Here is a 15,848-nt window from a genome sequence, read left to right as displayed (position 1 = left end):
CCCCTTCTGTTCCTGAGTTACGATGTTGAGTAACTGCCAGAAAAGTGTTTTTGCAGAACTCTATGATGTCACAGTGAGGTTGACCTTTGACCTAAAATGTCATTACTTCATAATTAAATTCTAATTAGACATTTGTGTGAAATTTTGTCGAGTATTCTAGAGTTATGGTCAGAACATATTTTGTGAGGTTACATTGACCTGACTATCAAATTCTGATCAGTTCATTTGAGTCCAAGTGAACATTTGTGCCAAATCTGAGGAAATTCACTCAAGATGTTTCAGAGATCCACAAGAATGAGACAGACAATGTCACAGTGACCTTTGACCACCAAATTCTAATTAGTTCATCCTTGAGTCCAACTGGATGTTTGTGTCAAATTTGAAGACATTCCCATAAGGCCTTTTTTTTTGTTCCCAAGAATGGCACAAATGAATGGAGGGACAACCCAAAAACAAACTGCCTGTTGGCCCAGAGGCACAATATAAGTTTCTTTAGAAGGGAGGGGCCCCTGTGACTGCAAATACATGCTCGAATGAAACCCAAATCTTAATATTCAGACTTTAAACTCTTGCTCTGTATGTCAATGCTCTTTTGAAATTAGGGAACGCTGGACTGCCGGGGTTGGGGACGTCTGGCTCGAATCCTCTCCAAAATAAGACTGATATTCCACAGACTCTCTGAAAGAACAAATGACAACTCGAAATTAGTTACCAATGACAAACAGCAAACACAAGTTGTGTGTGTATGTGTGCACTCTGTTATCTTACCATGAGTGTGCTCACGGGGCTGTGGCTTCATCACATCATCCCAGGGATCCTCCTCCTGCATAACACCAACGTCTGACCTCCACTGTTTCCAATTAATTTCCTCCACCCTGAAGTCAAAGAAGGCTCCTTAATCACAGGGAACACCAGAAATGCTTCACAACTGTCTTCATAAACCGATATCACATTACTGGATTCAAGGAAAGTAACTTCTGTATTTTTAAATCCTGTTTTCCCATGTTTTTGTTTTGTGGTACAATAAGTTTTATAATTGGTCCAGTATTGAGTCAGCCAGTATTAAGCCAGTAGTGCGCCGTCAGTTTATGTCCACTAACAGTGTATTTCGCAGTATTCTGTAGTTTCTTAAGACATCTAAATCTGGTTGCTATTTCCATCCTCAGTTTTTCCAGGAGAGAGGAGAGCTGCAAAACAACATATTTAATTTATTTTTGACTGGTTTCATTTTACATGCATCAATTTATGTCTTTCATCTCTCTCAATTGCTTTCTTATCCCACATTCACGCGTCTGTGATCCCTCATTTACCCTCCTCCAGTGCTGGAAAAGTTACTTGTAGAAGTGATTTAGTGCTTAAAAACATTACTTTTTATGTAATAGTATCATTCAAAGTCAACTTTTTGAATTCCCCACTTTTTTCCTTAACACTATTTACTGCACAGTTTGGAGCTTTCTGTTGACTCGAAATCAAGATTCATAATTTTTACTGAAAGGGTAACTTTGTTATTTTTCAACCCAAACCCTATTTTCCTGCATTTTTATGTCTAAGTGACTAAGGAGATCACAGTTTCTTACACTGGTCCAGTATTCAAATAGAACGCCGCAGCTGCAGCGGAGAAACATGTTACAAAGTAACCACTCGCGGCATGTTTGCACTGTCAATTTACTATGATAAAAAGTGTTTGTTTTTGCCACTTATAGGCTCAGATTATTATTCTAACTGTCTGACAACATTGTAGGAAGGAAGCCCTGCAGATATAAAGAGTTTTTTTTGTTCAAGAGTAAGATCCTTTCTGTTTAAAAAGAAACAGCCCCAAAATCCCAATCACCAAACACACCAGAATCAGGGTTTCCCACACATTCATTTAGGCAGTGATGGCACAGCCGAACATCATTGAAAGTAAAACTTAACCACTCACTCTGCTTGGTCTAAACATTGCCTTCACTAACAAACTGCTCCTCTCATCCATTAATGTAATATGATCAGCTGTGACACAGAATGATATGATTATATGATAATGATTTAAAACAAATCTAGTCTAGTATTAAGTGAGGGGTCTGCAGCAGACACTCTGTTTAGATCTGGCATCAACATACATCTTGGGTGATCTGATCACAACTGGATCGTGCTAAATACAGGTATAAACGGCCACCAAGATGCATTTCCGGTCCGATCACTCAAACCAAATGATGGTCCAGGATGCATTTGACTACATATGTTTTGTAGTATAAATGCCAACGCTGTCCTGACATACTGACAAGGACATCATCATTGCAGGAAGTGGTGGTTGTTTTGGTGACAGCGCACTCGTATTTATTTGCATTTTTTGTGTTTTCTTGTCCTGCTGCTGATGAGTCACCAAACTTACTTTCGTCATTTTAATAATGACAGTAAAGATATTATCTATCTTGTCTATAATGGAGAATTAGGGCCATGTTAAAAAAAAAAAAAAAAAAGCTTTCGAGGATGAAGTCGGCATTTTTGAGAATTGTCATAGTATTACGTGAAAAAAGTTTTAATATTACAAGAATGAAGTCATATTTTTATGAGAAAAACGTATTTAAAAAAAAAAGTTGTAATTTTATAAGAATGAAGTTGTGATATTATGAGGATAATTTCGCAATTTTACGAGAAGAAAAGTCATAATTTACGAGAATAAAGTTAAACGCACAGGCAGCCTCCTTGGCAACCATGGTGCATAGTCAACAGGCAACTTGTTGACCTGCACTTTTGCCTGTTTCACAGTTTGCTGGCAATATGTTTATTTCCGTAATATTATTCTGAAAAATCTCTTAAAAATAAGATTTAATTCTCATCAAACTATGGCTTTTATCTTGTAATATTACCACTTTTTTCTGAACACAAGTGGTAAACCCTGCTTATACCAGGTCTAAACAGGCTGTTAGACACAAAAACTTGGGAAAATAGGGCCCATGATGAAAAAAATAAAATCAGAAGTTACCTTTTAAGTGTGGGACAACTTTATAGAAAATAAATACTACCCACATGTAAATATTTCCCGTGGGATCTGTGGATTATCATGATTAAGCAGGACAATCATTCTGGAAAGATTAAGTTTCATGTTCTGAGGAGCATAAATTTGATTTAAAAAAACACATGAAATAAAACTGAAAGCATCATCACAGTCACACACCACCGGAGTTAAATGAGATTGTGTTTTTTTTAATTAATTTAATTTAGCTCAACTGACTGTTCAACAGCCGCCAGCCAATGTTCTGTATATTGTGTACTTACTAGGTGACACAAAGACACTAACACATTTTAATACAGTAATACTTTCCAACACAAGTTTGTGTCAAGCTTAACAATTCTATCATGTTTCCAAACTTAATTTACTTACAACAAGATATCAGACCCATCCTGTGACGGTTTACCTAAAAAATCGACGAGTCTTGTCCTGCTCGCCTCTTACGCACACCATCTTCGACTTCCTGGAGTTCAGTTTATTCATAAGGCACCTTGGCAGAGTCCCCTCCATGTCCAGGATGGTTAAAGCCCTCTGAGGATTTGAAACAATATGTCAGCGGTGTACACAAAAATCTGATCAGATCTTTGGTGTTTAAAATGTAGTTCAGAGTGTTACTAGATTGCATGTAAACAACGCCGAAGTTGGCAATGCTCCTTCTCTTTATAAAGAGTGCAAATTTGATATAATGATTGTGCTTTCTGAGGTATATTAGTTTTGTTCTGGCAAAAGCAACATAAATTTGGTTGGTGTTGATTCTACTTATATACTGAGCAGCATTTACACACATCCTCACAAATTATCCTGGATTTGTAAAATCAACATTCGGTTTTCGGTACAGAGAATAACAGTAGGGCATGTTTACATGGAGCCTACTAATCTGATTAGAATAGGTTTAAAAGCCCAAATAGATTAAACATTATCCATATAAACATCTCTATCAGTGTAAACAGGCCCTGATTCAAATTTCAAGTGCAGAGGGGTAGTTCAGACTTTTTATTGACCCCATCAAAAGATCATTTCTATCATGAAAACAATGAAGCTGATTCATCTCTGGCTGTGTTCTTTCTGTGCGCGCTCCGTCCTCACGTAAGGGAACGTGATGATGTACATCTTTCCACTTCCAGAAAATGACAACTTTCAAGTGGAAGTGGACTACAGAGATGACTTTGTTTTTAACCCAAACTCTCTGAGAACTGAGCATTACTGGACGCCTGGATGATAGAAAATAAGGAATAATAAGTCCAAGTCCACGAAAAAATGGACAAAGCCAGGATAGACTGAAGCGACAAACAAATCAAAACCCAATGGAAAACTCAGATGACACCTTATTACAAGGCAGCTTGTGAAGTCAGTGTGTGTAAAGTGTCACTAGTGTGTGTCTCATGGTCAATGTGAGAATTGGCAGCCCTGCAGAAAGCTGCTCTGTTTCCATGCATCGGCGCATGTGTACACCAGATCGTATTAGAGGATATCCCATGTAAACAGTTGACCCAAAATCATCAGTCAGATTGATTTCAATCAGATGAAAAAAAGTGTGCATATAAATGCAGCTAGTGTCCCACCTGCAGATTCCAGATGTTTTCATTTTCTTCAGAGATGTTATTGACTGTGTTGCCCATCAGGGCGATGAGCATGTTGAGCAGCAGGATGTAGGTGAGAACCAAGTACGAGATGAGCAGGATGAAGAACACCTCCTTGTGCTGAACGTGGTCGGTAAACTCCAGGTTTCCCATTCCAACGGTGAACTTGAACATCTCCAGTAATGTAAAACGGATGTTATTGTAAGTTGGCGTCTCGCACTTAAATGGCTCGGCACCAGAGCTCCCTTCATGTTCCAGTGTGTCATTGCTAGACGTGTTATTAGCCACAAAAGAGTCGTCTATGAGAGCGACGATAGCTGCAGATAAGGAGAACATTACCTTTACTTTGGGAACATCCTGAAGTCTTCATTCTGTACATGCTTGTCTGTGTGTGTTTAGGAGTACATGAAAGTCTTACCAAAAGAAAATCCAAACAGTAAGAAAACATAGACACATAAAAAGTGAAACAGGTCACCCAGGATCATCTAAAAAGAAAAACAAAATTTAAATCAGGCAACTCATTTCTCAGTAATCTGAGAGGTCTAGTTACTTAAAGCCAAGGTGAGCAGGGATATGGGGAAAAAATGTCAAAATTTGAGAAAGTATCAGCTCTTCCCTCTCTGGTCTAAGCCCCTCCCACCAGATAACCACAGGCATATGCACGCTTCATACAGTAACCCAGCATTTTCCATACTCCTTTAAGGCCATCTTCAGATATTGCGCTCATGAGAATGAGACAGATGCAAAGTCACAGTGACCTAGACCTTTAAATACCATATTCCAATCAGCTTATTATTGAGTACAAGTGGATGTTTGAAATCGCATTTATAAGAATGGGCAGAATATCGAGCTTTGATTGGGCTGTAGCAGTTTCTGTCCAAGCCTGACACGAGCCCCACCCATGGTAGCAGTTTTGGGCCTGAGCCCGATTAGAAATATGAATTTGTGCTGTAAAAATAGGCCTTATATTACATTCTATATATTATAAAATATTCTACAATCTATCGGCGGTGTGGGGGCATAAAAATGTTAATAAGTTGCCAGCCCATAGCTTTAAACTTAATTCTTACTCTTTCCATCATGACGCTGTACATCCCCATCTGTTTTGAGCCTCTTGAGTAGTACAGGACATTGATCCAGGCAAGAGCCAGCGAGAGCACGAGGGGTCCGACATATTCTCTCTGCCCACAGAAGTACAAAACTGTGCAGATCAGGAGGAATGTTGCCTGCAGGAAACTGCAAAACAAAGTGAAGTGGTGAGAAAACTGTGATTCCAAATGCTTCACTGACAAGAGTTTCATGGTGATACTTACAACAAAATGTCACAGAATCCATCTGTGTTCAGAGACTTGAAGGTTGGAGGGTTCCTCCTGAAAATGGTAATCTGTGGATTCAAGAGTCAGACATGAGGAAAATAGTTTGAAATAAAGTTTGACTTTTTTGTGAGAATTACTGGACCAGATTCCACTTTCTCACCGCTTTATAGAAAAACCACACTGCTCCAAGGACACTGATGATCTCACCAATGCAACGAATGTAGTCAAGCGGGACATCTTCAATGGGAAATGGAGGCTGCAGGTCAAAAGGTCAGGAATCTTTGCTTAGGGGCTGAAGGAGTTTTTGAGACATGATTCTTCCTGTTTTAAGTCAGTGGATAGTTTTGCTCTGTGTATTTTCTCACCGGTCCTTTCTTTCTGTAGAAGCCCACAGCGGTGAAGATGAACAGGTATATCAGGTAAACCACAAAATTCATCAGGAATAATTTTGAAGCAAAACTGTCCCATTTATTCTGGAGAAGACTGCACAGCGGCTCGATCTTTAGCATCTCAGGACGATTCTGTCAAGGATAATTTTAACATTAAAAAAATTTGAACTGGCACAGCGGCACTCCGAAAGCCTTTTACAGAGTTCATACACATTTTAACCAATACATTTCTGGGACTTTACCGTGACTATGAGGCGATTTTTAAAGACCATACATTCTCTGAGATGACGACTGATACTCAGGAACAGGAATAGAAAAAATATTTAAATATAACTAAGGGACTGTTTGTTATTTATGAGGAGGGGTGCAAAAAGGAGAAGGCATGTCAATAGTAATTTTTGGACACTGAGGACGGACCTATGTGTTTTTGTTTTGGTAGGAGGCCCCAGAGCAGACTCAGAACATGTTCTCTTTAAAATGTTGGCCTTTTTTGTCCTTAAAATATTTTTGACAATTTTTAAAGAAAAAAATATTTTTGGTGATTTGGGTTTGGAAGGCATATTTTCTTTAAAAAGTACCAAATGACACCATTTATCACAGCCAGAAACTGCCAAAATGGAAACTGTTGTTTGATTTTCAGATTTCCAACAGCCCTGGAATACATCATGTGTTACTGTCATGTTTGTAAAACAAAAAAATCCAGGACTTTAAGGGTATATTGCTATTTGCAAATTCCATGAAAATTCGAGGTTTTTCATGACTGTACAAACCCCGCTTTTATCAACGCCTGGTGAAAGCAATTAAGGACTGTAAAAACACGTCAGAAAACTGCTGCCTGAGTACTGACAGATTTTCCTGTGCTTTTATATTCCTGCAATCCCAGTTCATACAGTATGCTGTTGTGACTTCAGCAGAATGATTCACTACAGCCCTGGCTACACATGATATTTTGGTTAAAGGATATATAGTCCTCTATGTTTTGGTCTCTTGTCCACACACTGACAGAGTTTTAGGACATTGAATAACCAAGATGACCACTAAATGGCCAATTCTATTTCAAGACTACTCACCAAGACCTTGTATTGCTCCCACATCATCTCGGTTCTGATATCATTTCAGTGGCTGCCCATGAAAATTTGGAATCCAATTCAAGATCTTCCACCTCACATACAAGGCTCTGAATAATCTTACCCCAGAATGTATCAGTGAACTCCTATTACCGTATGCCTATGTTAGACCCTTAAGGTCCTCTGAACAGGCACTGCAAGTTGAGCCTCACTCAAGAATAAAAATGCAGGGGGACTGCATCTTTGTCCTGTGTGCCAGGGTTTGAAACAGTCTCCCTCCAGGGGTCAGGTCAGCAACCTCTATTGAGGCCTTTAAGTCACAGCCTATCTTTTTTCTAAGTGTTTTTATGTGTGATTCATGTACTCTATTTTGAGTTGTGATACTATTTGCTTTTCTTTCTGCTATTTTTCTCATGTTGTTGCTACATTGTTATTTCTTTTTGTACAGCACTTTGTAACCAAGGTTTCAAAAGGTGCTGTATAAAAAATGTTTTACTTACTGAAACTGAGATTGTTTTTAAAACACCTTCTAAGGTGCAGATCTTCAAAAGTTATCCATGTAGGCATATAACATGGAGTGTTTGGGAAATTATGACATTATCTCCTTAACTGATGCATGCCCACTGTTGCTTTGTTTGAGGAGCACAGGCCAGAAACAACAACAATGGCAGACTACCGGTTTGCTAACATTCTGTTGGCACAGCTTCACACCTAAACTTGATGCACCACTTCACGGGCAAACAAAAGCACCTGCTGCGCCCAGTTTTCCTGCTCCACCTCAGCATCCACAAATTAAAGTTCACCAGAAACTGTGGTTTTGGATCAGGTCCAGTCAAACCAGTATATGATGGGGAAATTTCCAGAGAGGGACTGTTGTTGATGAGGAATGAAGGAAAACTTTTGCATGTCCAGAGCATCACTTGTATGTTTGAGTGAACGCCTTTATCCCCATATTGAATGCAAATCAACAGTGAGGAGTTGGTACTGTTAGCCTGTACACTTCACTACCTTTGTGATCAGGTGAAGTCTGTGGAAGACAGCAAACACCAGAAAGTGTTTGGAGTCTTTTATGTGTTCTAGTTTGGGCAGAGATATTTTGAAAAGCGAAGGTCATGTGGACAGAATTGATTTTAACAAAGTAGTGGAAATATATATACGTTTTCAAAACTATCTGTATAAGTGTAGTTAGGGTGGACGACATCAATCTGAAAGCATCAAATATTATTCAGATTATTAGATTAAAGATTATTTAAACATACCAAGTCTTCCTCTCAGACATCTGACTGGGCCCAATCAAGCTTTTGTGGTAGCAGATTACAAACTTTTGAACAGCAGCATGTATTCGAAATTTGTAAACGTAATCCTGTACTATAATATCTGAAGCAGATGAATGTTATTGAATCAAATGCTATACATACTGTGTATAATTCCATCTAGCTGTACTCTTGATTTTGCAGATTCTTTTCTAAATATGCTGCTTTTGCATGGGACCAAAACCACACTGTCATGAACAAAGCCTATATCAGTAAACATTATCCAAAAACCCACATAAGGGAAAACTGTAATGTTGTAGACCATTATGCGCAGATATATTTTTAAGTAAAAACGGATATTTTTTACCGGAATTTCATTCCCGAAGATGACTATCTCCAACACAGAGTTGTCTTCGTTGGTGTCAATGGAACTCAGGTCATAAAGTGAGGAGTGAACTGGTCCATAAACCCATTCTGTAAACTTCCTGGACAGCGGCTTCAGTTCCTCATCCACAAATTCGCGGTGGCACATGTGCTTGAATAGCTGACCAATGAGAGATCATAGAGGTGAGGATAATCTTGTATGACAATACAAGAACCATCTCATGCTTTGCACACATATGGCAGGTTTAGATAATGTAAATCAAACTGTTAAACATTAAAAAGGAAACTGTTGCATAAATGTGTACTGAAAAATGCACACAAAGACCTTCAAAATAAAATATACCCACCCCAATTTTTCCTAGCTTGGCAGCTAGCTTCAGAGGGGTCAGCTCCTGATTATTTTCAATCGCTTCTAACTGGACTTCTCTTTTTTTCTCAAGCCTGCTGTGCTGAGTAAGGATCTCGTCATACATCTTAGCAACCATTTCTGTGTTTTCTTCCGTGTTGTCCGCTATGACCACCAAGGCATGCAAGACAGTGTTTCCTTGCGAGTCTTTATCAGACACGTCGGCTCTTGTGTAAGGGTTTTCCATGAGGAAGGACACAATATCAGGCTGGTTGGTGCAGGCGGCCAGTGACAGAGGAAGCTCTCCTGTTGGAAACACACAATGGTTCAGTTCAGTGATTTGATTCTGAACAGCTAGGATAGGATATGAAGCTTCTTGTTGTTTTTGACAATGCAATTACTCACCAAAATAAAAGCCCAATCCTGCATGACGCTGGAAGAACTTCCCATTGGCTTTTGCTTGAACATCTGCTCCTTTCTGGACCAGCAGTTTCACATGGTCAAAGCTCCTTCTCTCAATGGCGATGTGCAACGCTGTCTGACCTGTGACATGTTTTTTTTTTAGTTACAGAAAACAGGCTGGTATGGTTTTCTGTACAGCTTTAGTCTCTCCAAGTTTTTTGACATTGTTAAAGTAGACACAAAGCAGTTATTTTTTTTATGCCCACTCCAAGAAAAGTATAATATAAATACAAGTATGCAGTATATATAGTAAATATAGTAAATACGCATATGCAGAGGTAGATACCTCTGTAGTTATTGTCTGAGATCTCAATATTGAGTTTCTTTAGCAGAGGAGAAACGAGTAGAGAGACAAAGTCAGACAGTGAAATGAAACAGATTAGGATCGTGCAGGGATGTTTGTGTTTGAATTGAATTGTGCTCACATCTCTCACTCAGCAATAATAACAACAACAAAAACTACTGCCATAAATAAATTGATGACAACACTAAGATATTGAGTGCCCCAGTAATGAGTCTGAAAACCCAGAAATGAATTAGCATTTTGGAACTCCCAGTTCCGCTATCTCAAAGTCAATGGGTTATTTGGGGTTTTTTTTGGTTAGAAGCCCGAAAGAAAGTCTGTGGTTAACACAAGCTAAAGATTCTTTCATGTTCACAAGCATTAAATCATGTGACCAGTAGTTAATTTACAGCCTAATGTTACCTTTTTACCCCCCCGGCTTTGTCAGGAGGGAACCAGGGCGACACTAACTTCAGTGTCGTCCTACACAAAAATGTCATCCCTGGGGCACTCAGTTTGGCACCTGGGAAATGCAACAGTGCAGCTGTGTAATCACACAAAAAGTGCTTCAGTCTCACTTTGTGACGCAGTTCATTTCATTTTCACTATTTGTCCACACCTTACCATCTAACAATAGGGCTTTTCTGTGACAACCAATCACACCTTTGTAAAGAATGCATCACACCTAGCAACAGTGTCAATCCCTCCTCCTCACTAAGGTAAAAGTTTCTGTCCCTTCTTTTACACAGAGTTATCCTAAATAATTCCTTAGCTAGGACTTGCTAGAAAAAATTAGGCTTAGTTAGGGGCTCTCTGAGAGTTTTCTCTGAATGTTTGTGAACACAACCCGTGGTCTTTTTACCTGATTTTGAAACTCTTGTAAGTACAAAGGTGAAGAAATAATTTGGCATTTGTCAAATAACACAAAGAAAGGCATAATATAACCAGAGCTACAGTCTCAAGTTTAAGACAGAAGTGAGTTTGTGTGGCCCTAAACTCCCATCATAACAAATGTGATCTGCTGAATATTTCCATCCATCTTTCTAACATAAAATGGATTTGAACTTCCAAGGTCACCCTGAATATGTATAATACGTATTAAAGTTAATTAAAAGCATCTGTGAGGGCAATATCTATCTATCTATCTATCTATGAGTTGTACCAAGTCAGCCCCTCTGTGTGATTTATCTTTGATTGAGTAGATATTCCTTTATCATGTGCAACACTGCATTTCTAAACAAATAAGCCCATTTGCCCTGTGTTTACTTTCGAGAACTCACACATCTATAATAATATATTCTCAAGACCCTCTGCTTCAGATGTACAGTCACTCATGATGGATGTTTTGTTTAACTTACCATTGTAGCAAGGATCTTTGTAAGATGCGTTGATTAAATTTTCCAAGTCTCCAGTTTTCTCTGCTATATCAAGGAGGACCTCAATTGTGTCATTTTTGCCCTCTTTCAGGTTCATCAGAGCTTTCAGAAGTGCAGTCTTCCCATTTGTTTCATCTGAAAGTTGAGCAAAAGTTAGTTAAAGTTCTCATTACACTTTTCACATAATTGTACAGAGTTTCTGACGAATACGCTTTGGAATAACCCCTAAATACCCTGTCAAGTCTCACTGCACATAGAGAGTTGTTTATTGAGACAGAAGATTTAAATGGAGCAAACAACAAAATCACAGACAAATTCTTTGGGTTTTAATTTTTCCAAAAACACTGCATGTGTTACATGTGAAATCCTAAATTTAATCTGCCTCATCCATTGATTGCGAAGACTACTTGCACTCAGTGACACCTTTCTTAAACAAACTGAACCAAGCTCTTTCAGCCACCAGCAAACAGTCTTGCTCTGTGTGATCAAAATCCATTTCACCGCACAAACATCTTTTTGAGGACATATGGCTTTACTGCTCCATCAATGACAGCAGGACATTGCCAGTTATAAATAAGACATGTAAAAATACTTCTCTCCTACTTGCCTGTGAATTCTGGACTCGTAAGTTTCTTCTTATTAACTCGTAGGTAGTTAAGCAGGCCGTCAAGTTGAGTTGTGTCCCCCTGAGATGCTGCTTCAAACACACTCTCCCTGGTGAATGATTTGCTGTAAACGCTGTCAACGGTGTTATCATCACATTTGCTGAAATGCAAAAAATCATATAAGTTGGTATCAGGCTCTATCAATGCATTATTTAATTGATCAGGATCCCTTATTTTGAGCATGCGCACCTGCCCACTCCTTCTTTTACATCCAACACCTGCATGACACAGGTGTTGTAAATGGAGAGCAGCATTTGCAGCAGATATTCAGGTTTTATTGTAATGCCGCTGCTCCAATAAGTAGAAACAGTTTTTTTATGTTCAGCCTGAGCTGCTACACCACTTTAAATGGAATGGATTTTTTTGCTGTTCACTTTTACTGTATTATCTTACTGCATTGTGAATATGTTGTGTATGGTACTTCTATGTGTCTTTTATATCTTTTGTATGTATTGTCTTGCTCTTATCTGGACCATTGAGTCTGTAATAAAGAACAATAAAAAATATATTTTATTTTGTTTACATTGTTATTTTTGTATAAAATAAAATGAAAACCTTAAGGAACTGTTTGGATGCAGACATTTTTTCTTGAATTACATTGCAGAGCTGTTAGTCTGTCGAGTATATACACTGGATTACTAAGTACTTTAAGTGTGCAGTGTGCAGCTGTATTATCCAGGTTAATACAAGTATCAGATCAGGATGTGGTACTGGCAGATACTCTGTATCAAATGACTCTGATCAAAAGAAAAAATCCCTAATCGTACCAACATTTCAACAACAGTGAAACAGCAAGGGTAGAACACTTTGCTAACACAATTTTTGTTCACAAGACTTGTGGGGAAAGTATCCGGACTAGCTTGGGAACAGACACAGGTTTGAAACAAGCTTGTTAACCTGAAATCCACCTTGTCACCTGATACCTATCAGTCCCTAAAGGCAGTTTATTCTTAGCAACAATAAAACACACTGATTTCTGTGTTTACATCTCCAGCTATCAGTCTGTAGCGTTTAATTAATTACAGGCCCTGTGTACAACCTGTGAGAAGGAAGTCAAACACCAGTTCTTTCTCAGTAGGACCAGTTACCTGGATAATAGGACGTTGGTATCCATAGGCACAGGAAATATCTCTGAGCTGTCTGTTCGAAGGAGCCAATCCAAACTATTCCCCTCCTCCTCCTGGCTTTTGTCGGGCTCTGCTGTTGGCTTTCCATTATCCATCTTAATAGTTGATAATAATCAAGTCTTGATCGTGTTTGACAAAATTCTGTGTTTTGCTTCCTCAGATGGCTCATCAGCTATGATGAGCTGTAGCTGCTCAGGTGTAGAATTACAAAGGTCAGAGGAAGCACTGAAGCAGAAATGGCTTTGTTACCTTAGTCACACTCCTCCCATACTCTCAACATACTCGCCCTGCCCTCAGGCGAGGAAACTTTCCCTGAAGGCAGGGCAATTATGTTGTTTGCCGAACAGCAGTTATACAGTTGTAGAAAACTGAAGTATCTGCTTAACAGTTGATTTACAGCCTGGTGTTCTTTTATGAGGTATTAAATACTCTTAACAGTTTTCCTTTTAGGACTGTTTGACACTTTAAGTTATGTATCTCAGTGTGAATGCCTAAAATGCTTCACTGAAAGGTCATTTGTTAAACAGAGATTCTGACAAATAGTCATACAAGTAATTTAGTGATTTGGAATTCAGTCAGGGTTCCTACAGCTTAAGATGACTTAATTCAAGACTTTTAAACACTTTAAATGCAGTTCAGAAATACTTTTTTTGTCAGATGTTACAATAACCAAAATCTAATTGGTAAAAAAAAGGGAGTCATATTACGTTTCTTGCGCTGCTTTCTGGCACCTTTCACAGGTATTTAAACCTTTGAACCCTGAGCAAATTGATTTGATTTCTTTCAAAAACTTGTGGAAGAAAAGGCCATGAGCATCTTGGTAAAAAATGTTCCAACAATGTCAAGAAATTAGTAGATTTAGAAAATTATATTAAAAAATAAAAAATATGTAAAGGTATTAAAAACTGAAATCCAACTTCCCATGTCTTTGCATTTTTAATTTATTTTAAAGATTGACTTAGGACATTTTAATACCACTTAAAGCCTCATTATTGCTTTCGCATCAGCGATAGCCAAGCTGGGGGCTTTACGTTTTCAGGTATTCCCTCTGCCAGTCCGTCTTGTGACACATATTTTATGCTGTAACTCAAGAATTCATGCCTTAATTATGTCAAAATAGTACACACATGTCTATAAGGATAATATGATGAAGTGATGACAACTTGGCACTCTGGCATCATAGTGTTCTGCAAAAACACAGGAACCTGTATTGCTGCAAAGGCGCAGCACCTGGAAAAAATATAAACAAGTCACCTTGATTCTCAGTTTGTTTACACTAGTGTTTCTTTAGCAAAACTTGTATATCACAACAAGCTCCAGAGCTGGTCATTTGGCATTTGGCAGCTGCTATGTCGCTTTGGTTCCATACAGAGCAAGCTACAGAGCAGGTTCTGTGCTCTGACAGCGAGTCCAATAGAGAGTATGCTGACAGCAGCCTCTCTTCCACCCCCTCGGACACGGACAGCTCCCCCTGCACTCCGGTTCCAAAGACAGCTCAGGTGAAGAGAATGATGGCAACATGGAGAGGACAGCAGGTCAAGATTGGACTGCAAAGAATGGCTGGGTCTGGTCACAGTCACATGCTAAGACGCACCGGTACATCGCAGTCACGTCTGCCACTGGGACCCACGTACTACACTCTCACCCGTATCAGTGACATAAAATCCTGCTTTGACCTGTGTGTCACAGAAAAAATAATCCTCCTGCTGCTGGAGATGACCAGCCTGCAGACTGCCAAAGCCTAAATCGGGCTACTGTGGGATGAGGAATCTGGGCGTCCGATTTTCTGGGCCACAATGTCCCGCAAACAAATTTGAACTTTTCTCCACAGGTTTGCGGTTTGATGACCGGCTAACACGTATCAGAAGACAGAATGCCAACAAACCTGCTGCGATTTGGCCGCTGTGGGAAAAGTGGGAACAATGGCTGCCCCTCTTGTTCAACCCGGATGAAGACATCTGCGTGGCTAAACGGCTGGTTCCCTTCCGAGACCCCTGCAGATTCAAGCAGTACATCCCCAGCAAACCAGCCAAATGTAGGCAAAAAGTGTGGGCCACCTGCGATACCCGCACTTCCTACGTCTACAGGATGCAAGTGTACATGGGGAAGAATGAGAGATGTCTCGCTAAACTCAACAAGGGGAGGAGAGTTGTACTGGAGCTCACTGGGGGGCTAGAGGGGCACATGGTGACATGGGCTGGCGGGGCAAGAACGTGCTTCTCATCAGCACCAAACAACGGGCCATCCATCAGTGAGGAGGACCACCAGAAACCCACCATGATCCTGGAATACAACTGCTGCAAAGGCGTTGTCGACAACCTGGATAAGGTAGGCTGTATGCCATTGCGCATCACTTTTAAGCACACAATTATCTAGGTAATTGTTATACTGTAGGCCTATGTGTTTGTCTGAGATTACCTTTATTTAGGCCTAGTGATTTTTACATTATTCAGTATTTCCTGCAGGTATATAAATATTGAATGGTGTGATGAATAAGATGTTTATTGTATCTGAGTTATCATTCTCTTTTGCTTTTTGAATTTCTAAAAAATTTTACTTAGGTTGTCGGCACCTATAGCTATTGGAGGAGGACCAGTCGGTGGCCACT

The 15,848-nt window shown here is 39.4% G+C and overlaps 1 protein-coding gene across 1 annotated transcript; it reads right to left on the bottom strand.

Moving 5' to 3' along the window:
• Positions 1–354: 354 nt before the first annotated feature.
• Positions 355–13,444, bottom strand: LOC121943222 (transient receptor potential cation channel subfamily V member 1-like). Its single transcript, XM_042486693.1, has 15 exons — positions 13,202–13,444; positions 12,056–12,213; positions 11,431–11,583; positions 9,733–9,870; positions 9,329–9,633; positions 8,965–9,141; positions 6,254–6,409; positions 6,049–6,144; positions 5,886–5,956; positions 5,643–5,808; positions 4,991–5,057; positions 4,555–4,889; positions 3,399–3,523; positions 769–875; positions 355–678 (listed from the first exon to the last, which is right to left on the bottom strand). The coding sequence occupies exons 1-15, from the start codon at positions 13,333–13,335 to the stop codon at positions 599–601; spliced, it is 2,268 nt and encodes a 755-aa protein (XP_042342627.1). The 5' UTR covers positions 13,336–13,444; the 3' UTR covers positions 355–598.
• Between the last annotated feature and the right edge of the window lie 2,404 nt (positions 13,445–15,848).

The sequence above is a fragment of the Plectropomus leopardus genome, chromosome 5 (genome assembly GCF_008729295.1).
Source record: "Plectropomus leopardus isolate mb chromosome 5, YSFRI_Pleo_2.0, whole genome shotgun sequence".
NCBI classification, from domain to species: domain Eukaryota; kingdom Metazoa; phylum Chordata; class Actinopteri; order Perciformes; family Serranidae; genus Plectropomus; species Plectropomus leopardus.
The sequence above is the reverse complement of the archived record's forward strand: the minus strand, read 5'-3'. Positions and strand labels throughout refer to the sequence as shown.